General features: G+C 40.3%; 2 protein-coding genes and 1 long non-coding RNA gene across 4 annotated transcripts; 1 reads left to right on the forward strand and 2 right to left on the reverse strand.

Moving 5' to 3' along the window:
* Positions 1-3,594: 3,594 nt before the first annotated feature.
* zgc:171929 (uncharacterized protein LOC100124596 homolog) lies at positions 3,595-7,935 on the reverse strand. Its single transcript, XM_035625404.2, has 4 exons — positions 7,649-7,935; positions 7,297-7,508; positions 4,641-4,824; positions 3,595-4,414 (listed from the first exon to the last, which is right to left on the reverse strand). The coding sequence occupies exons 1-4, from the start codon at positions 7,746-7,748 to the stop codon at positions 4,092-4,094; spliced, it is 819 nt and encodes a 272-aa protein (XP_035481297.2). The 5' UTR covers positions 7,749-7,935; the 3' UTR covers positions 3,595-4,091.
* A 1,683-nt stretch (positions 7,936-9,618) lies between these two features.
* LOC118300735 lies at positions 9,619-11,738 on the reverse strand. Its single transcript, XR_004790147.1, has 2 exons — positions 11,609-11,738; positions 9,619-10,267 (listed from the first exon to the last, which is right to left on the reverse strand). It is a non-coding gene; the product is annotated as an uncharacterized LOC118300735 (long non-coding RNA).
* Positions 11,739-11,817: 79 nt separating this feature from the next.
* Positions 11,818-18,637, forward strand: LOC118300734 (protein LBH-like). 2 transcript variants are annotated; one of them, XM_047330613.1, is made up of 5 exons: positions 11,829-11,955; positions 12,236-12,280; positions 13,510-13,588; positions 16,856-17,103; positions 17,300-18,637. In XM_047330613.1, exons 3-5 carry the CDS (start codon positions 13,511-13,513, stop codon positions 17,415-17,417), a joined length of 444 nt encoding a protein of 147 aa, XP_047186569.1. In that variant the 5' UTR covers positions 11,829-11,955; positions 12,236-12,280; position 13,510; the 3' UTR covers positions 17,418-18,637. The 2 variants fall into 2 exon arrangements, with proteins under 2 accessions (XP_047186568.1, XP_047186569.1); XM_047330612.1 differs by lacking the exon at positions 12,236-12,280 and having other exon boundaries at positions 11,818-11,955.
* The last annotated feature ends 3,211 nt before the right edge of the window (positions 18,638-21,848 follow it).

Here is a 21,848-nt window from a genome sequence, read left to right on the forward strand (position 1 = left end):
CTTCTTCTTTGGCGGGTGGCAACCAGCGTCATGGCGCATTACCGCCACCTACTGTATTGGAGTGTCAGCCGGAGTTTTCTACCCAAAGCAAGAACCAAAAACAAACAAAACAAAAACAAACAAAAGGAAAATAAATAAATACAAATGTGGCTATTGAATGAATGAATAAATTAATTAATAAATAAAACTATTTGCCTAAGTCCTGTCTCCTTCAAATAATGGAACAGACTTTTTATCCCAATAGAAAATATATTTTTTAAAGTCATCTTTGACTCCAAGTCTCCCGATTCCCCTCTTTAATGCTTCGCGCTCTTGTGTGTATTTGTGGCAGTGTAAAACTACGTGCTCTACTAATTCCTCCGTGTGACAGTTATCACATAACCCTGATGAATGTTTGCCTATTAGGTGCAGTGTTTTATTCAGTTTGGTATGTCCCACTCTCAGTCTTGTTAGGATGCTGTCCTCTTTGGTGCTGCTTTGACCTGTCCTCACCGTGCCCACTTCTCGCTGCACTGCATAGACGTGTTGTCCTGTATTTGCTGTATCCCAACTGTGCTGCCACTCTTTGATGATGTTTCCTTTGATGATTCCTTTTGCCTCCGCTTTGCTAATTGGGATGTTCATTATGTCCTCATTTTCCAGTGCCTGCTTCGCTAACGTGTCTGCAATTTCATTGCCTGTAATCCCTCTGCTTGTATCCACATAAATGTGACCAAATTATTCATATGCTTTAATCTGTATAATGTTTCACAAATCTCATTTACCATATCCTGCCTACTGTGAGATGTAATTGAATGCAAAGAATAACCGTTCTCACCTGTAATTCTTCTATTTTCTGTAGCGCAGTTGCAATTGCCATCATCTCGACTGTGTATACTGATAAATGGTCTGATGTTCTTCTTTTAGCAGAGATTTGTAAAGCTGGTATATTGAAGGCGAATCCTGTGCGCCCTGTATTAGGATCCTTGGACCCATCTGTATATACTGACAGAAATGTTTGGTGTGCTCCAGGCAAAACACTCACGTGTGAACTTTCCAATCTTCCAACATGGAATCAATATTTTAGTTGTAGGATGCTTGTTTAGTGAATGTCCTTTGAGATTTACCCAATAACTCATCATTAGTTGTTTCCTTCTTAGTTTTAGTGGCATTTCGCCTACTTCCACCTGAAGAGCAGACACAGGAGTAGTTTTGATAGCACCACAACAAAGTCTCAGAGATTGAGCTTGTTCAACATCTAATCTTTCCAATGAGGTTTTTGCTGCTGACCCGTAAGCAATACATCCATAGTCGAACACAGACCGAATCAATGCTACATATAAAAATTTTTATTGCAGTTCTCTGCTTTATGTGTTCCAGAAAGCAACGTTATATTTATCTGATCCGAAAAATTATTTGAACTGTGAGTTTTGTGATCCGTTGCACCCCTTGTCGGTACGAATACACTTACATTAATATAGTTACTAGTGACTGGAAACAGGTTATAAAAAATCTGTCTGTTTCTCTTCCACTCAGTTTCTGTATCAGCGGACACATGCACACAAGTGCAGTGAGAGTGACGTTGGTCGGCGTGTGTGTGTGGTCCCCTCTGTAACATTCCTCTTATGCTGAGCAGTGTTTTTTTAGTGTTTACAAAACGCATCAGAAAAGTGATGAGAAATGGCCACCTCGCTTGCCCTACTTCAGCTCAGGGTAAAAACCCCGCACTGTGGATGAGCGCCACGAGGACGCACGTGACTGGGCGGGGAGAGAGACCCGGGGGAGAAGGGAGAATCCCCGTTGAGGCTGCACAGATCTGCGTGGGGGCCGACGGACCGAGGGACGAGAGAGGAGGCCTTGTGGGATCCGCGGGGGTCAAAAGCTGTGCAAGACTCAGTGCTCAAATCTCTGAGGCCCCGCTGATGCACTAACTAACAGCAGTTCACCTGATTATTCAGAGTTCGGTGAAGCTCAACTCAGACAGAACCCCGAAGCAGAGAACAACACGCCTTTGACGTGATTGACAGTCTCTTGTTGATGAGAGATTTTCTCTTGATTAGTATGCTTCTACTTTTCCAAATTGGGACCGTATGTGGGGTCAAGTTATGCTTGTACGTCAGTTTCCAATAATGGAAGACTTGTTGATGGAAAACAGATAACTTGACAGGTACTTTAGAAAAAGTCACATCTTCACATAAAATCTATACCACAAAATTACTGAAGATTTTGGATGAAAAATCAAACCAAAAACTTTCACCTTTCCAAAAGAAACTTTGTAACCATTTTAATTTGATGGTACCATTCTTTGGATCAAAGTCAATTGCATTTAGACTCCCTTCCTCAACAAATTTTACAATATCACTTCTTCTTATATAATGATGCCTATTTTTCTATTTAAAGTTGATGTTGTCTTGATTAATTATCTTGATTAAATTATTAGATATGTCCAATGAAGGATAGATAAGCCTAGATAAACTCTCCATCCTTGTAAGCAAAATGCGTCCTAAAATGGATATGTCCCTCCAAAGCCAACTTTTTAGAATAGCTCTACTGTTCTGTATATTATTTTCTATAGTAGTTGTTTCCCTGATATTCCTATCATTTGTAACTATGATCCCTAAATATTTAACTTCATTTTTTACTGGGATATTATACACATTAATCATAGGGTGATTGTGAATAGTTAATAACTCACATTTTTTCATATTTAAAAGTAAACCAGAGGCTTTAGAGAACAGAGATATCTAATTTAGTACTGCCGGAATCTGTGCTGTTTTCTTTCAAAATATATTAGTGTCTATTAATGTGGTTTATGGGGGATGACTGGACCTGGTGTGGTATGCCAACTAAAATAGCTTGAGTTTCGGAGCTATTTAGCTGTAGGAAGTTTTCTGTCATCCACTCCTTCTAGCCCAGTGATGATGGCGATGATGATGTCGATGATGATGACAGTGAGGCTGCAAATGAGAAATGGTCAGTTTTTGTGTAGAACTGTGTCCCCTCAGTTTAGCAATGGAATGATGATGCAGCCAAGGGGAAGGGTGTAGAGGGTAAACACAGTAGGGCCGAGAACCGACCCTTGAGGGACACCACAGGTGACAGTGAGTGTTTGAGATGTTTCCCCTCCCAAGGAGACATTCTATTCTTCCAGACAGGTAGGACTGGAACCGGCTCAAGGCGGAATCAGAGAGTCTGATGGTGTGGTGGAGGCACTGTAGGAGGATGTATAGTCAACCATGTTGAAAGTTGCAGACAGATCCAGGAGGATGAGGAGCAATGGTGAGCGAGTGTTCATTTTATTTCCACATTTATTAATTTATTTCTGGTTTTATTTATTTTTATATTTCTTTCTTTCTTTCTGTAGCCATATGTTAATTATGTAGGTGGTTTTGACTCAACTGGGTCTAAAGCTGGATTGGTTACAGGTTTGTGATCATCAAATCTACTACTTCTGCCAGTATGCGGGCGCTTTAGTTCTATTTAACCCTGTACCAGTTAACATTACATAGAGCTCATTACGAGCTCTATAGGGACAATTTTTTTGGTGATATTGCAAATGATTTAAATGAGACATATTATACCCCTTTTTCCACAAGTTTATATTGATTTCAACTGGTGAAATTTCTAAATATGAAAAAGTTCAAGAAGAACGTAACATGGTAAAAATTAAGAAATGAATGATGGATCTCAATTTCCTGCTAAATGCCAAAGTTATTTGCATTGTGTAAGAGAACAACTCATTGAACAGATATTCATTTTTATATTGATGTAACCATTTGTGTGAAGGCTGTATATTAGCTTTTTCTTTTAGGATAAAAACACACGTATTGTTGAAAAAATGCAATGTATGTGACGATGCAATAAAACCATTAAGAAGATTTTTTGGTCTTTAATATTTCTCATAACAGTAGACAGAGCAAAAGACCCAACACTACAAGTTAAAAAACAAGTACAAGTACATAGTAGTGTTGACTAATGAAACTAATGAATGAACACACAAGTTGTAAGCTCAAGGCAACACAGATGACCTTTTTAAACTGTTAAATTCTATTTTCATTTATGAATGACTTTGAGTTCAGCTGCATTTGTCTATCTAACAATCGTAATGAGCTCTATATGTAGTATGAAGGGTTTGAGTACAGCAAATAGGGATTGAGTTTACAGTCTGCTGATGCAAAGCTGCTGTTGTCATGCGCCTGGCGGCGGTAGTACCTGCGCAGGGCGGGACTGGCAGGGTGGCACTGTCTCACATGGAGGAAATACTCATCAGGGCGGCTTGAGGTGTAACCACAATCCTCACACACAAAGATCTTGGAGCGTCTCTGGCGGTAGGCATACTTTTGGTGAACACCGTGAATCTTCCTCATATGGGACTCCAGAGAGCAGCGCTGTGTGAAGGCTTTCTCACAAAGCTCACACTTGTAGGGACGGATACCTGCAGCAAGGGGGGGACACAAGTTTTAGTTTTCCTGTCATGTTTGCGTGTAAACACTTCATGCCACGAAATCTTGCCAAGATTCATTCACCATAGTTCTAAATTTTACGATATTTTAAGTTTGGGCAAATTGTAGCCATCTAGCAGTGGTGGAAAATAAAAATCTAAGGAACTTGTCTTTGAATACAAGTTTATACATTTATTTTATTTTATTTTTATTTCAGACCTGTGTGTGTACGCATATGTCTTTTGAGGTCGAAGGTATCGTTGAATCCTTTGCCACAGAATCGACAAGGATGTCTCTTCACCAGGCTGTGGCACTTGAGGTGGCGGGTCAACATTCGCTGCAGAGGGAATATCTTGTGGCACAATGAGCACACAAAGTCACCTGAGCCTGGGGAAGTAAGGGGCTGGCAGGGAGAGATGATATGATTATGTTAACAATGACCAACGAATGATTTTTGACTATGCATTAGGCCCTACAGCAGGTATTGGGCTGTGATATCATAAATCTACTAAGCCTTCTAACAGGAAACATGTTAATATAACATAATAGGCACCTTCAAATCAGTGCCACAGTACAGCCTATGCCAGTAGTTAGCAGCATCATGAAACTTTTGACTTTTGGTACAGACTAGAAAAGCGCTATGTAAATACAATCCTTTTACCACAGTTCAATTTTGTGTGAGTTTGAAGAGCGCAGACGAACAGGGTCATCAGGTGGGCACCCTCTCAATAACTACTGTTGACTGAAGCTCTCTAAATTGAGAGCACTCAACAATGTTATCCAGTGTCCCAGAGCCATGTGCATGCACATACTCAGTTAACCAGCACAGGTGTTTTGCCAGTGACTTCACTCATTTCATTAAATTGATAAATCAATTAGTGAAGATTAAGCTATTTAGAATAGAATATAGAATATCAAATTCAATGCAAACTAGTTTGATTCAAGCTCAAATACATAATTCAGTTTGTCTCACATTTATTTTATTTATATATTTTTTTTTACAAATGGCTGATGGTGCAAGAAGTAAGATGTGGGACTACTTCACCAAGGACCCCAAGGACAAGCATTTGTTATATCTGTATAGGCTCTGTCAGTCAGGGATCAGGCAGCTTCAAACTGAAAAAATACAACCAGATTGTGGGCACACTTTAAAGTGAAACATAAAGAAGCCTATCATGAGGCACATGATAAGGCAGCACAGCTTAAAGAAGGCAGAGCTCTATCACAGCCCACAATCAAACAAGTGTTTGATAACACCACAAAGTGGACCCCAACCAAGGAGCGGCCCTTGTCACCAGAAACATTAACCCAAGCCGAAGCCTGGCTGAGGGAAGAGGAAGAGAGGATTCCACCAGAATACAACACCAGCAGAAACCGCCAGCGATGAGACCCCAAAAGGCAGTGAGTGGAGGACAGTCGTCTACACAGTCTGCATGACACCACGCTCACTTCCACCTGTCATAGACAGAAAAAGAGGCAACCCACTAGAGTGGTGGAAGGAAGCTTCAAGGCACTATCGGGCCAGGTCAGGAAATACCTCTCCTGTCCACCCTCCTCTGTGCCAAGTGAGAGGGTGTTCAGCACTATTTGCAACATTTACAAAATGTGATTGTTTGTATATATATATATATATATATATATATATATATATATATATATATATATATATTCATTTAATGTTCTGTATCATTCAGCCGTGTTTGTTGTAGGTGGTTCTTTGTCATGCACACTGGTTATAGCCTGTTATCTGTGATTTGTGTTGACTACTGCAGTTTGCTACTGGCTGGTATGTTTATGTAATGTCTATTTTCAAATATATTAAACGTGACTACTATAATAAGCACGTGTGATGTACTTAATTATTAAAATAACAATATGAAAAATGAAATTAGAATTTATCACCGTGGGCCACTACTGCTTCTTTCTTCTCCTCTGTTATCTCCAAAGTGGTGTTGACAACTTCCTCAGGACCTCTGAGGTAAAGTACCTGCATCCTTACAGGCTTCTTGCTACTGCAGCATCTATACGACAGTGACCAAACAATAATGTTGCACAGCAGAAGTAATCTTTTTATTTTTCCAGTTCTTATATTTCTGTATATATTCTACATGATTTTATATTATATTTATTATATATTTTATCTGAATGTTTTATTGTGCTTTATGGGTTTAAGTGCTTGAATCTATTTACTTATTATATAGTTCTAAGTTAAGTTTTATTCATATTATTTACACTCTGCCGGGCCATCCTCTTTTAATTGTGTTGATGATCTGCACCTATGAAGTGTCTTACTTGGTAATAGATGTACCGGCCCACCAAACACAAGTGCTGAGGGGCAACTGACCAATTTATGGCCAGGAGGAGGAAGCCCACTCTGCAAACGCGGAAGCAAAAAATACTACAGCGACAGGTGTGAGGTATGGTATGTGAGTGGAGGAAACGGAGAGAGCGTGAGGAGCCGGTAGCACACGGAACTGTCTCCTTTTAGCCTGGTCTTTTAACTCCCATTTTAGAGACTTTTTCTCTTTTACGTCAAACCTTTCATTCATTTTAGCCCAAATTCTCAGGACTTTTCGGATTGTTTTAGCTGAAAATTCTAAACAATGTACTCAGACATGATTAGGAGCTTTAACTTTGTTTAAATATTTTAAATAAATTGCTCTCATACTCACTCCTGTGTTCTCCTTGGTCACACAAACTGCTCTCATCACCAATAATCACCAGAAACTGCACATATATTAAAATAACTTAAAATTCCTTTTTTTTTCATCCACCATACCTACCTCACAATAATACTACCTGGAATTTATTTTGATCATTTATTCATAGGAATTATAGTGTAGTGACATACTTATGAAGAAATGTCTGCCCTTACCTTTACTATGCTGACTGGTGCTACCGTACTGTGATGGAGGAAGGAGCCCCGGAGCATCAATGTGGACCAGTCCCCTGGTCCTCCTGATCCTGCCAAAGGCACTGGCGCCCTCATTCTTGCTGATGTGCCTAAGTTGGCTACTGGCTGAGGCACAATGACGGACTGTTGTGTGTCAGGACTGCAGGGTATCTGCTCCTTCATATTTTCACTCTCTGAAAGGGGATAATAATAAAGTTTAATTTACAAGTAAATTAGATTAATGACCATCTTTAAATGGTACAACTGAACAGGATTGCCACAACTCGTATTTCACAACTTAATTTAGACAGCTAAAGGTACTTGAGATTCTTACCTACTACATTATCTCCTTTCCACTCATGCTGTTCGGGTTCTTTCCATTGCCACGCTCCAGATGCCACATGTTTCTTTTTAACAAGGAAAGACCTCGGCATCCTTTGGATTCTTATTCTCCTTTTTCTTCTGCTGATCAACCTTATCTGTCATCAGTGGAGGACTCTTAAGAGTTCTGTACTGTGGGGGTTCAGAGGCAGTCAGTATTTTCACTGGAGTACACCTGTGTTGTCTGTGCGCATGTGCCATTTTAACTGGTCCTCCACTGGTTTTGCATGTCAGGTAGTGAGAATCCGGGGAGCTCGCATTCAAGTGGCCCTTGACATGCAAAGTTTGGCCCCAGACCAATCCCTGGCCTCAGACAAAGGGCACGGTCTGAGTAACAGGAGCAAGCACGGAGGAGCCACAGCTTTAACTGCTAGGTAAATCAGCCTTTTCTCTAACCCCCCACCCCCATTGCAATTGTATGGTGGGTTTACAGACCTTCTAAAAACAAATGCAAAAGCCATTCACACGCTGAAAAAATGTCAAGCACTTGTTGTCCATTGTTTGTGGTGTTTACAGAACTGCACACACACGATGGCTCTTTCTATCCAGTTGGGTTGTTCCCAGTGACTTACCCTGTGCATGCTGGGATCGACAGCAGCCCCTGCCACTCTGAACAGAAAGATGATCAAAAGGTCCAAAACTGTCGAATCTACAGCATGTTTACCTATGAATTATGTTTTAATGTTTTACTTTAATTTTGAGTTAAGTACACTGCTCAACCTTGTCTAATTATTTGCAGTCATTTTATACTTAAGAGGAAAATGAACTGCTTGCATCTTATTTTACTGGACTGTGCAGGGCAAATTCAAATGTGGCCCCAGACTAAAGCCCATCATGCAAATATCAATAGAGGTCACTCCAAGAACATCAGGAGAATAATGTAAAAACTGTATAGCAGTGTAAACACACTGTAGCCCAACCTTATATATCCATTTATCCATTTATATTGTGATCGTCCCACATTTCAACTGAACATACTAATCACTAAATCCTACTACTAGCAACACTGCTGATTCTGGTCCACTGAAGAAGAAAGTACAGGCTTTATCAAACACTTTCAAAGATGTTAAAATGTAACAGCTACTAACTAACGTCTTCCTCTTTGTCTGTCAGTGGTTGTCATTGAGATGATAACATTGAAGGTAACCCCAAGGACACGTTGGCAGGACTGGAGGAGCCAGGGGTCGAACCATCCACTATCTGGTTCATGGACAGCCGCTCACTCTCTCTCTCTCTTGAGCCACAGCCACCCCTGAGTCTGCAGAAGACTGCTGACTGTACTGTATGTTGTTGGTATTCAGGGCTGCGCTGTAACTACATGCAAAACAACAGCCAACAACAGAGGGCTGCTGCATGACGATAAGTGGCTTAAAGGTAGGTCCACTTTCCACAAGAGAAAAGATGTCCCTCCAATCACTTGTGTCTAATGTCCGCACTTTTTCCCACTCACTTTAGTTTCATCACTAAAGCATCAGTGACTGTACAGTCATTACCAAAGAAAGTTAATCCTTTGCCAGGATCTGTTTGTTTTTTTTCTCTCTTCAGGTAAATTACCAGTCTGAACAAGTCCAACTGTTGATTTGTTCTTGGTCAGCCACACCCTTGTTCCCTCTTTCCGTTAGATGGATAAAGGTATCTCTGAATGTGTGTCTTTCTCTCTCTCTCTCTCTCTCTGTGTGTGTGTGTGAGTGTGTGCGTGAGATCAGCACAGATGTAACACTTAACATGAGAATACACTGATCCAGTCTTTCTCTATGTGACTATTGTGAAACGGCACTCCTTATGTTTAGCTATAGCCATTGCAGCACAATGTTTCCTATCTAATACATCCAGACAAGATTTACATCAGTCCACCCTCACCAGGGGAAATGTAGCCACTAAAAAATGAATTAATTCTTTTTCAAAAATGATCACCATCACCAGAACCATGACATTTTTTTTTATTACAGATTGTTTGCTTACACACTGAAATTAAATGTAACACACAGTTGGTAAAACATAACAATCAAGGAGCAAAACCTCAGCTCAGACACTTAGCAAAAACACTAAACACACTTGCACTCTTTGCTGTGTTTACAATAGTATGTACTACAAAATTTGTGTACAATATATTTTGGTCTGATTAGTATTGACTGACTTAACAGACTTAATCTGATCTTCAAGTGAAGTTGTGATATCATTTACATATTTCCAGGATAACTTTTTGCAGGTTGCGCTGATTTCGTCTTTTGGTATGTTTCTGAATTACAGCGCACTTAGCTGAGAGATGACGCTGTCGAATACAACATTGAACACCCTATTTCTGAATAGGGTGTCTTGGCTTTCCCCCTCCTCTCTCTGTTTTGGATCACCAAAAAAACGCTTCCTCTTTCTCTGTCTCATTTCCAACGTGGGTTCCATGCCCATGGCACTGGCAACAGCAGTTGCCACTGTTAGAATGTTATCCCATGATCCACGCATGCAGGTCATCTCTTTCTCCGGGTTCCTTTATATTGGCAGTCTGCACATCGAGGGAAAAGGCTGAGGACTGGCTGATGATGTTTCTATCTTCTATGCATTGTAACACATTGACCTAAAACGTGAAGAGCAGAACTGCATTAAAGGAATGAAAGTAGGTCTTTAAGCCCTGTGCCTCAGCTCTGGCTTCTCTGGTGAGGTTACCTGTTGTGACAAGGGTGCCTAATGCATCGATCACCTCAGGCAGTCTATGCGTGCAATCCATTTCAGACAAGCGGTGCAGAGAACTTCCCAAATTTTTCTGCTGGGGGAACTTATATCATGAGCGTCTCTCTCTCTCTCTGTATTTAAATTACATGTCACTAACTCTGTTTTCTCTCTCTCCTAGTGTATCTCTGACTCCAAAGCTGCAGGATCCAAACCTCTCTTTATGTTCAGCTTTGCTGTTCAGGATTGTGTGGATACTCCTGTTTGTACTACATATTGCCCCAGGGACAATAAAGATATCCTTGATCCTTGATACTCAGAAAAGTTGATACTTGAAGGGATCCATGATGACAGCACCCCCGTGCTTGGAGACAGACATGACTGCAAAGCTTCCAAATTTCATTACAATAAAATATCATGAAAGCCACTCGTTCATCGGAGATTATCACTTTTTCTTTTTTTGGGAAATATATTTTTTCTTATTTTTTTCCTGAAATCCTCAAAATTAAGGGCCTGGAAGTAACCACTGAAATATTGATATCGACCACCACAGTGCAGAAGACAATTTTCATTAGCTATTATGTTGACAATGACTTGAAATCATGAAAATAAAAGCTAAATAATATAATTTGTGCTAATGTAATCCCTCATTAAACCCAGAAGGTGAAAAAGACTTAAGAAGGATACATCAGAGTAATAACATTTTGGTCCATCTATAAAACCAGTCAGACCACAAATTGAATGTACATGGTAAATACGCTCTTATTATACACTGCCTATTCATTTTTGCCCTGCGGCATTTGCTGCCCCATGTGTATCAGCACCTTCTGCTGGTTAGAAATTGACTCTTGTGTCTGCAGCAGCAACAGGGGAACTCCACATACATCATTTGACAGGCAGATAAATTTAGATGAGGTGTAAGTAGGTACAGTAAAAGAAAGACCTTTCATCTTGAATGAGTTCCAAGTTAGTGCTGAGCCATCCACCTTAAATGCACCTCACATTCCTGTCCAGGTAAACTAAGAAAGAAAGACACATGCTCTCTTTATGTCTTTAAATCTGAGTTGAAACCTACTGCCCACAATACTCTTTGATTCCTCATCAGGTGGCCTTATCAGGCAGTTTCTCAGTCTACCATGACATCACCAAACTCTATTTGCATAGTGCCAAATCACAACATACATTGTCTAAAGGCGCTTTACAAAGTAAGGTCGAGACAAGGCAAGGCCCCGTGTGGCTGCACACTCACATGTTACATCAAGGCTTTGTTGGATATCGAAGATGACACTAAGCCTGTAGGCTTGCAAAGCAGGTTCGCATGTCAGTCAGAATGTGTGCGTCATTGTGTAGGAAATTGAAGGAAATGAAGAAAGAGGAGGAGAAGAGGACCGGGGTGAGGGAAGGAAGCTGAACCAGTGACTGTCAGGAAGAAGGAAACAAAAGTGACTGCACAGTGTCAAGTTTCAACAGGAAAAGTTCCCTCTGCCATTTTTTTTTTTTTGAAAGAAGACATTTGGAATACTTTCTTGCTTTTATCTGAAAAAGTCTTGACTTTCAAATACATGCAAGGATGAGCTGTATTCCTGCATCACACAGGTAAGCTACATGGCTTAAAAACTCTAAATACTCTTAATATACATTTTACCACACTGCAATTGCCAGCCCATGGTAGAAATTAGGGTAGTGCAGTTTCAGCAAAATAATTGATTCAAGAGGTTTCTCATACCTTAAATATTTTTGATTATGACCGTGAAGTGGAAATTGGATGGATAGCCATGGATAAACATCATGCATTGAATAGATAAGGTGCAGTTTTCTTATGGTTCATAGTGGAATAACACTACCCTCTGTCTCCATTCACGCCTATTCAATGAAGAATTGTGATTGGAGACTGGCCCACATAAACACTGAAGTTACCCATGTAAGTAAATATGTGAACTATCACTTACTTCTAAATACTTCAACTATTAAACTATCCTCTTTAGTACTTATAATAATAATAATTATTAACATATGTCTCAGGCTGTATTTTTCTTTTCCCCGTTATCTCACCCTCGCCCATCTTTGGACCTGACAAGTCCAAGCCTGTTATGTCATTAAGTGCTTATCTGCAGATTAACACTGAGAGAAAAATTTACTTTGCCAGCTCCCTCCTTATCCCTGAGCTCACTGTCAATACAGCCCACGTTTTTGTTTTGTAACATGTCTTAGTGAAACATATGGTTACACTCCTCCATCTTAAGGTCCCTGTTGACTTGAGTTAAGTTGCTGAGGTAAAGCAGTTTGATATTGACCAATATCAGTGCTTCACATCTGTACATTTTATATTATAGTATACTTAAGTAATAATATTCCTACTAAATTAGTTATACATTTAGACCTCATTGGGACTGTAAACAACAACCCACAGATTTTTCTGACTCGCTTTGTATGTAAATTATCAGTCCAGTTCAGTAAAACAGATATAGTTTTGATTTCACAAACTCCCAGCAGCCCTCACACCAACGCAAAGAGCTCAATTTGATAAAATGTTGCCACAGTGACCTAAGATACACAATATTGTCTGCAGAAAAAAAGCACTCTTATTTTACTGAAGAAGGTTGTAGTCCTTCTCAATGACAACAGCTGTTTATGAAATCTGAAAAGAAATGAAATTCGGTGTTAGGACCATATTTTTTTGATTAGGTTTTATATATTTAATATAATGTACATTACTTATTTTCTAACCCTATCTCTTGTCTCCAGTCTTGTATTTCAACTTGTATTTTGTGGTTAGTGTAAAATAGAGCTTTTCCACAGCAGTCATGAAACAGCATGTAAACAGTGGTGTTCTAATCACATTAGTTAAGGCTCTGTACCTAAATAGACCATACCCTCATTAATCTGATTAGTAACACATGCATTTATTTCCTGTCAGCATGGCTGCTATGGGAAAGCTGTGTTGTTGCCAGTTTTCAGCTCTGGTTTGAATGATAAGGATCAGCAGATGCAGGTCTTCTGTTGATCCAGTTCATTGCTGAAACCTTCAATTCGTAGACCTGTGGTAAAGACTGTAAGCATGTGTGAGCATTGATGAGGTTCGATATATAGGTATAAATGCTTCAGACAAAATTTACCTGAATCAAAAAAAATGTGTTGTGTTTTTTGCAGCATGAACACCATTCTCAGTCAAGTAGAGTCTCAGATGGAGGAGAACTCAGGTCAGAGAAGAGGCAGCAAAGCCTACCAGGTAAAACTGACATCTTGTTGACTCTGGTTTAGTGACCTTCCTTTTAGGGTTGCAACAGTATAAGATTTTCACAGTACGATAACCGCCTTAGCAAATATCACAGTATACACAATTCACCATTATTATTCTTATTATTATTATTATTATTATTTTTCAGTATTAGTTACAATAATCCTTAAATTAATAAAAACAGAAGGACTTTCTTGGTTTGGTCAAACAAATGCTTTCTTTTTTGGAAGTATGTGTAAAAGGTCTGCCTTTTGAAAATAAATAAGATAGAACCTCACATCCACCTTTAAAAAAGAAGCCTAATCCCTCTTTAGAAATGGATAAATCAAACTGTACTTCCTTTTGAACAAAATAATCTAAACAATTATCAAAAAAAAATTGCCAAATCACAGTACGTTGCCATTTTGCGTCCAAAATTCTTACTTGTTAGATTTCCATCCTCCAGGACAACATTGCGTTAATGTTTTTTTGAATATACAAAGTCATCCATAGGTAGTGGTTTTACTTTTTGGGGGAGATGGAAAAAACAGTTGAGTCCCCTCTCTCTGCCATGTCTCTAATCTACTGTAGCGTGTGGCACCGGTTGTTGAGCAGATGCGCATGCCCGGGTGAGATTCTCAGTTCGTTATTATAATTGTTTTACAAAACCGCCTATTAGCAAATGTTTAGGGTATGATAACAGTTAAATTTCCTACCATGGTATACTGTGAAACCAGATATCGCTGCAACCCTACTTTTTTCATTTTGGCTTGAGATCTACGTGATTGATTTCTTTTAATGATAATATCTCAATCCAATAGTTCTCCAGTAATGTAATATTTGTTTCTTAACAAATCTCGGACAATTTGAGTGGTTAAAAATATATAAATAAGATTGATCTCCTTAATGTGCAAGTACCTGGTCACGGTGGGGAGGCTTGTGTGTCTCAATGATCACCGAGAGTTATATGAGCAAGAAATTTTAGCACATGGCAGGTCTAAACAAGCCGGGCAGGTCATTGGGGTAAAGGCAAGACAAAATCAACAAGTTGGGGGTTGGGCGTGGGGCCAATGACCCCACCCCGTAAAACACAGCATAAAGTTTGGTAAACAATGACAAATACTTATACTATGTATCCTGTAATGAACTTGAGCCAACGAACTGGAAGCATGACTCCCTGTGATAAAAGCCTCTAGCAGGAAGTCAGAGGTATGAAAGATAATCTCCTCGGGCCCTAGACTAAGATCCAACTTCGAACTAGGAATGTCCGCACCATGTTCGAAATATCAAAAACAGTGCAGGTCATTAGTGAGATGAAAAGGTATATGATGGCCATCCTGGGGATTAGTGAATGCCAATGGACAGGCCCTGGACGCTGAGTGAACAGAGAGGGATCTGTCATCCTGCACTCTAAACATGAGAACCATCACACCATTGATGTGGCCCTTATAGTCACAAAAGAGACGGTCAACAGCTTGCTTGAATGGGAACCATTAAGCGTCAGGCTGATCCGAGCACGCTTCAACTGTATTTACTCTTGTAAATTGTGGTCTCATTTAGAGTAAAATAGAGCACCGTAGCGTGGCTACAGCGTGATTGACAGCTGGTGCGTCCAATCAGTGCATGGTTGAAGGTGTAGGAGGTTGTGCAGTAGACAAGCTCCCAGTCAGACCCAACCCCAATCCTATGTCAGATTTCAAAAAGAGCAGCTTGGCGCTGGTCAAAATGCAAAACCCACGGCTTCAAAATGTAATTTTACAAACCAATGGGTGATGTCACGGTGGGTTGCCACTTGGCCAGGAGTGACAAAAGAGCCTTTTTTGAGGAGTTGGCAAGCAATGCTGAACATGATGCTGCAAGAGGTGAAATGAGCGCTGTTTACAAGATCACTAAGCAAGTAGCTGGCTAGAACACCAGCCAGTCTGTCCCTGTCAAAGACGAGGATAGACACAAACTGTGCAGGAGAGCAGAAGAAAGCTGATAGATGGTGGTGAATGATTGAGCACATGGTAAATTGTAAATGGACTGTAATTATAAAGAACTTTTCTAGTCTAGACCACTCAAAGCACTTTACAGCACAAGTCACATTCACCCATTCACACACATTCATACAGCTGTGCTACCCGACTTTCTTGATGTGCTCAATCATCCACTTCCAGATGACCCTGCTGACCTACCACCAGCTGACAACATCCTGGACATTGACACCAGACCCCCATCTGAAGCTGAAGTTAGGCTTTCCATCAAACGGACAGGAACAGGCAGGTTTCAGAAGTGGAAGGGGATACATTGATCAGATCCTCACTCTTAGAAATGACCTTGAGCACTGCATTGAGTAGACACACCCCATTGTTTATCAATTTCATTGACTTCCAGGAAGCCTTTGACAGTCTCCACCGTGACAACCTATGGAAGATCTTGCAATCAAATGGAGTTCTGGCTCGGGGAGGTTGTGGCTAAGGAGATAGAGAGGTCATCCACAAACTGGAGGGTCGGTGGTTTGATCCCCACTTTACCCAGTCACCATGCCAAAGTGTCCTTGGGCAAGACACTTAACCCTAAGTTGCCTCTGGTGGCTGTGCCGTCATCGTATGATTGTGACACAAAAATGCGTGGTAGATAGTAGTGCTGTATGAATGTGTGTGAAGGGGCGACTGTGACTTGTACTGTAAAAGTGCTTTGGCTGGTCGATAAGACTAGAAAAGTGCAATATAACTACATTCAATTTACCCTTCCTCACTCACCAGTTTGAGTGTAACATCGTCATAGCTGATGGAAACCCCTTGGATGTCTTTTACTACACCTCTTAAACCAGCTAAAGGATTTACTCATCAATCGTTGGTTTTTAAGTAGTTTTGGGTTGTTTATGGACTGTTGTTTTTGTGGGGGCTCGTACTTAGCCCAGGGGCTAGGCTAACCAAAACACACATACTCTGTGAAGACATTCTGCTTCAAATAGCAAACAAAAAGATCGCTGACCTTAGTGAAGATATCTGAAGGCTGTCCGATGAACTTAAAAGCAAAGATGCCCTTCTGACCAGTTGCATGGATGTTGCTCATGAACAGTCACTGTGGCTCAGGCCACTCTTGAAAAAGAGGTTTTTAATCTTAATGAGTTTGCCTGAGTTTGCGTGCAATGTCTTTTATTTCTTCAAAAAATGTGAGCTTTTTAGAATTTCTTATCCCTCAATTTTAAATACCAGGAATAACATCAACAATGAATTTGAGAATTGTTTTTGTAGGAAAAAAAAATATGAATCAAATATCTTCCTGGTCCAGATCTTTCCAGAAGCCAACCCGAATGAAGAGTCAGACTCCTACCCTGAAGACTTTCTGTACAGAAGGGAGCGGCTCCCCTCTATTGTTGTGATGCCCACAGAGCACAGTGAGTTGGGGAGCGGGGAGCTGCACGGGCCTCCACGATGCCAAGTGAGCAACAATGTGAAGGATGAGGAGGACAGCAGTGCTGATCACACAGAAGCCTCTGTGGATAGAGAACAACAGGAGGACATGGAATTGGACAAAGGGTGAGGACAGGGCAGTGGTGTTACATGGTGTTGCCTTCAAGAGACACTTTGACCTGTTAATACTTTATGTAACTGTTTTTCCACATTACTATGGTCATTTCTGCATTTAGTTTTCAAAAGCATTTGCAAATTCTATTTTATATCCTTTTTATCCGTTAAGCTATCTGACTGTTTCTCTCCATTTTAATTTTTTCAGCTCAGTTGCCAGGAAGTCTTCTATTGGACTTTCCCAGAGTCAACTCTCCCTCTCCCGACTGACCCCACCTACCTCCTCCACCCACCACGAGGCTGCCCCACCCTGTCTGAGGAGTTGAACCAGTACAACCAGCATGGACTGATCCCACTGCAGTTTACCTGAATTGTGTTAAAATGTGTAACCAGTTCACGAGCACTATACCCTTAAAGAGAGAACCTCCAGGGTTTTCTCAGGGTGAATTTCCTTCTTTGTGACTCCAGGTTCATTCTACTGCAAATAAACATGGTGAATGGCTATTGGGGCCAGTTTACTTCAAAGCATGAAAGCCTGGCCCTAACCCCAATTCTATGTTATTGAGGTCTTCACTGACCACATTTGTGCCAGCAATAATATGATTATATTATATCGCCAAATAATTGAGGTCAAGGAGAATTTTTAAAAAAAAATGGAAGTACAGCTCATATTTCTATGGAGCCCTGGAAGGGACATGGAAGAAAGAAGAAAAAAATTAATTTCTTTAGCGAGATCTCTCGCAAAAGCTGTAATGTGACTAAGCTCAAAATAAAACTCTACACACCTCTCTCCCACAGGTGTGTGCACTCCACTGTTGTGTCTGTGGAGATTCCCATTCATCCAGGTCAAAGTTCACCACAAGGGTGTTGAATCAGGAGCAACTGGACTTGGTTGTAAATTCTTGAAGACGTTTCACCTTCATCCAAGAGGTTTCTTCAGTTATTGAATGAGAGGTGAAATGTCTTCAAGATATAACAACCAAGTCCACACTCCGCTGTTGTGTTTGATTCCCGTGCTGTGCTGAACTGTCCCGGAAGCACATTGAAAGTTTTGTGAAGGTTTTGCAGGATCTCGCAAAAGTACATCTCTCTTTTTTACTCTCCGTAAATTTCTAACCCTCATCTTTGAAAAGATTTACTGCAACAGTTATATTGAAGTACATACTGTGCATGTGTACTGTCCCTTCAAAAGTTGTCATGTATTAAAAGTATTTTTTAATTACACACACACTGTTTCCACCATTTGGTAGAAAATTAAATTAAATTAATGTTCATGCATTATTTAAAAACTCATTAAAAAACATTGCTTTTCACAAATACACTTATTTGCATCACTAGCTTTGTTGACTGACTCTGAGGATTTATGATTAAATAGTTTTTGAATAGAGTAAGCTACTACAGTCCAAGGTGGAAACAGCTTTTGCTGCTAGTGTATGGAAAATAACCATAAACCAATGTAGGACCTTTGCATTATGCTTCTGTATAATTGTAAAGTATGTTGATAGCTTTGATCCGATATGCACCTTTCCTTTTATGCACAGCCTGGTCAGTCTGGATGGCCAGTGTGCCACAATAAAGTTGTATTTGTTTCTATGTGGATGTAATGGGTCATTATTTTAAAATCTCTATTGACTGACAAGTGTAAAAAGTGTATAGGATGTTTGGGCAATACAGAGGTCTACCTTCACCTGGAAATGAAGTCCTGCACCAAATAGTAAATGGGCTGAATTTATGTAGTGCTTAAAAAATCACTGATCACATTAACCCATTCATCCATTCATACAGTGCTTGCTATACCTAGTGCATTGTCTATCACTCACACATCCCAGACTCACACTGCAAGCACAGCTGTCAGGGGCAATTTTTGGGGGGTTCTGTGTTCTGCCCATAGTCACTTCGACATGAGGACAAGAGGAGCCGAGAATCAAACCACTTGCCTTCCAATTAGTGGATGACCCATTGTACCTCATGAGCCTCAGCCGCCTGATCACCAGAGATCTCAAATCAGAGGAGAACCTGTGCACAAAAAATATTGAAATCACTCATGGGCAAAAAGACGTTTTTGTTGTGGTTATAGCTGCAGTGTCATGGCAGATAAAAGATGTTTCCCAAAATGCCTGAAAAAAGACTGCCTTTTTTCCATTGTTAGTACCTCCTTAGTGAAAATTCCGTGTTGAGTTGATTTCACAGAAGAGAATATCATACAGAGACCACAGATAAATTCCATGAATTTTCAAGGTGACATATAACAGGTCTAGCTGCTTGTGTGCAGAAGGATGAAGTGCTGACAGCAGTTACACCAGAGGACAGACAATAATCCCAGAGGGAAAGAGTAACAAGTGCACAGGGCACCAGTAGATACCAATAATTGGTAAAACTAGGGAGAGTGATTTCCTAGATACGACCACATTTAAGGGTCCAAAGTTTAAAGAAAATCTCAGACTGGACAATAAGTTGTTTTTCAAAGAGACAGACACATGTTCTGCTTTATAAGTCCACTTTTCATCCTAAGTACACTTATGCAGGTCTAGTTAAATCACAGCTACTGAGATTTCAGAAAATTTGTACTAGAAGTGAGGATTTTAAAGAAGCTACCAAGGTGTTGTTCTCGGCTTTGTCCTGCAGGGGGTACTGTAGGTCCTTTTTACGAGGAGCCTTCAAGACTTTCCAGCAGACCAAACCTCTGGTCATCAGCTCTCTTCTTCCATAACCCTTTTTAGCGTGTAAGATGTTCTGGCAAACTTCTGGCTTTCTTACTCTTCCTAACAGAATGAATGACCCCCATTGTATGCATAGAGAACCACCTACAGGTTAAACTGCGGAATAGCATGTAACTATAATGTCAGTAGACAGGATTAATTTAGTGTAATGAAAGAATGTAGTGAATTAGGGATGCATGATATGGTTTTTTTCAGCTGATACCGATAACCGATAATTACCTGCTTCTCATGGCCGATACCGATACCGATTACAGATAATAATTTCACAGTTTCGTATTTTTAAAATAAGTTCATAACTGTAGTTTATGCACCCCTGAGGGTAAAAGGGCTCAGTTGTAGTGAGCTAAAATGGATTATTAAACATCCCAATCCCCAACATTTGACATCCCTATTGTTAACACAACAAAAACAAAGAACAGTTATGACCCAAAGGTTCTGACTTAAAGTAAATTCAAAGAAAAAGTTCCATCGTTATTTACTCTACTGCCATGTGTCGATACAGTGCAGGATAGTTATTCAAACTTTACTCCCAAATTGATGATGTTGTTCATAGTGCAGCAGCCACACTATGTTCCACACTCTACACTGTTGCCCCCCTGGAAAAATAGTTTAATTACATATAAGAAAGCCCTCCGAAATGCCAGAACCAATTATTATTCTTCACTAATAGAGGAAATAAAAACAAGCCCAGGTTCCTCATCAGCACTGTTGACACGCTGACAGAGAGTCGAAGCTCTACTGAACAGTCTATTCCTCCAACTCTTAGTAGCAATGATTTCATGAGCTTCTTTTCTAATAAGATTATTACCATTAGAGAAAATATCAGCTTCTTCCCACTAACAGCACAGACACACTGTCCAGTACAGTAGACTCAGAACCAACAGTATCGCCTACTTTATATTTAGAATGCTTTTCCCCTATAGATCTGACTGAGCTGACTTCACTGGTCACTTCATCCAAGCCATCAACCTTTCCTTTAGATCCTATTCCATCAAGGCTATTTAAGGATGTATTACCTTTAATCAATAGTTCCATATTAGATCAGATCAATGTATCCCTATTAACAGGTTATGTACCAAAGGCCTTTAAGGTGCTCAACAGCCCCGGGGCTGCCTTGGCTCCGGCTGAGGTGGTTGCCAAGGTGCCGGGGGGCGCTCCGCTGCCCGCGGTGGCAGAAGAGGCTGCCGAGCCTTCGGGGATCGTGATCCTGCTTTTAAAAACGTTCACTGATGGATTGTCGCCAAACACAGAGGACCCTTTTCCTGCCACTTTCCTGGCTGTGGATTTTAAGGATCACTCTGGTCCTCTTTTAGATCCAGTAAACTCGGTCTCCCAGGAGGGGACGTAATTATGCCACGGTGGATATATATATAAATAGGCTACAAAACTGAAAGGAAAAGGTTGTCATTTATCTCCTGACGCTCCTGTCCACTCGTACTTATCAACATAATCCCATCTACCGTATTACATTAGATGGACATGCTTCATAAGCAAAGGTAACTTACATGATGGCTTGCGTTCCTTCTTGGTCATATTCATAATATTCTTTTACTTCGGATTTAATCATTTATGTCACGTTAAATATTGCTGCCGCAATGAATTGTGTTGTGTCCCTTTCTCCTTTCCTATTGCATAGGGAAGTCCAGTGTACCCTATGCTAAAGGAGATAGGAAAGGAGGCGTTGTAGCACATTTCCTAGGCATTTAAAGAATTCAAACTGCTTTTATCGTGGCTGCCGAAGAAAAATACTTCCAGGTCGTTTCAGGGGTGCAGTCGAATAGTCAAATTTGCTTTCCACAATTCATCGCGGCAGCAATATTTAATGTGACGCATCATGCACACACGTAGACGATTAAAACCGAACTATAGGTAGAAGTAACAGAGAATGAATATAACCCAGAAGAGACGCATTTCATCATGTAAGTTACCATTGCATTTACACCTTATGTCACACGGTGGTAAAACACAAAATGCTGCGTTTTTTGAAGTCCAGCTTCGGAAATGTAGTTTCACCAAGACAGATGCTCGTCAATACTA

This window comes from Scophthalmus maximus, chromosome 2, assembly GCF_022379125.1.
Source record: "Scophthalmus maximus strain ysfricsl-2021 chromosome 2, ASM2237912v1, whole genome shotgun sequence".
Classification (NCBI taxonomy): domain Eukaryota; kingdom Metazoa; phylum Chordata; class Actinopteri; order Pleuronectiformes; family Scophthalmidae; genus Scophthalmus; species Scophthalmus maximus.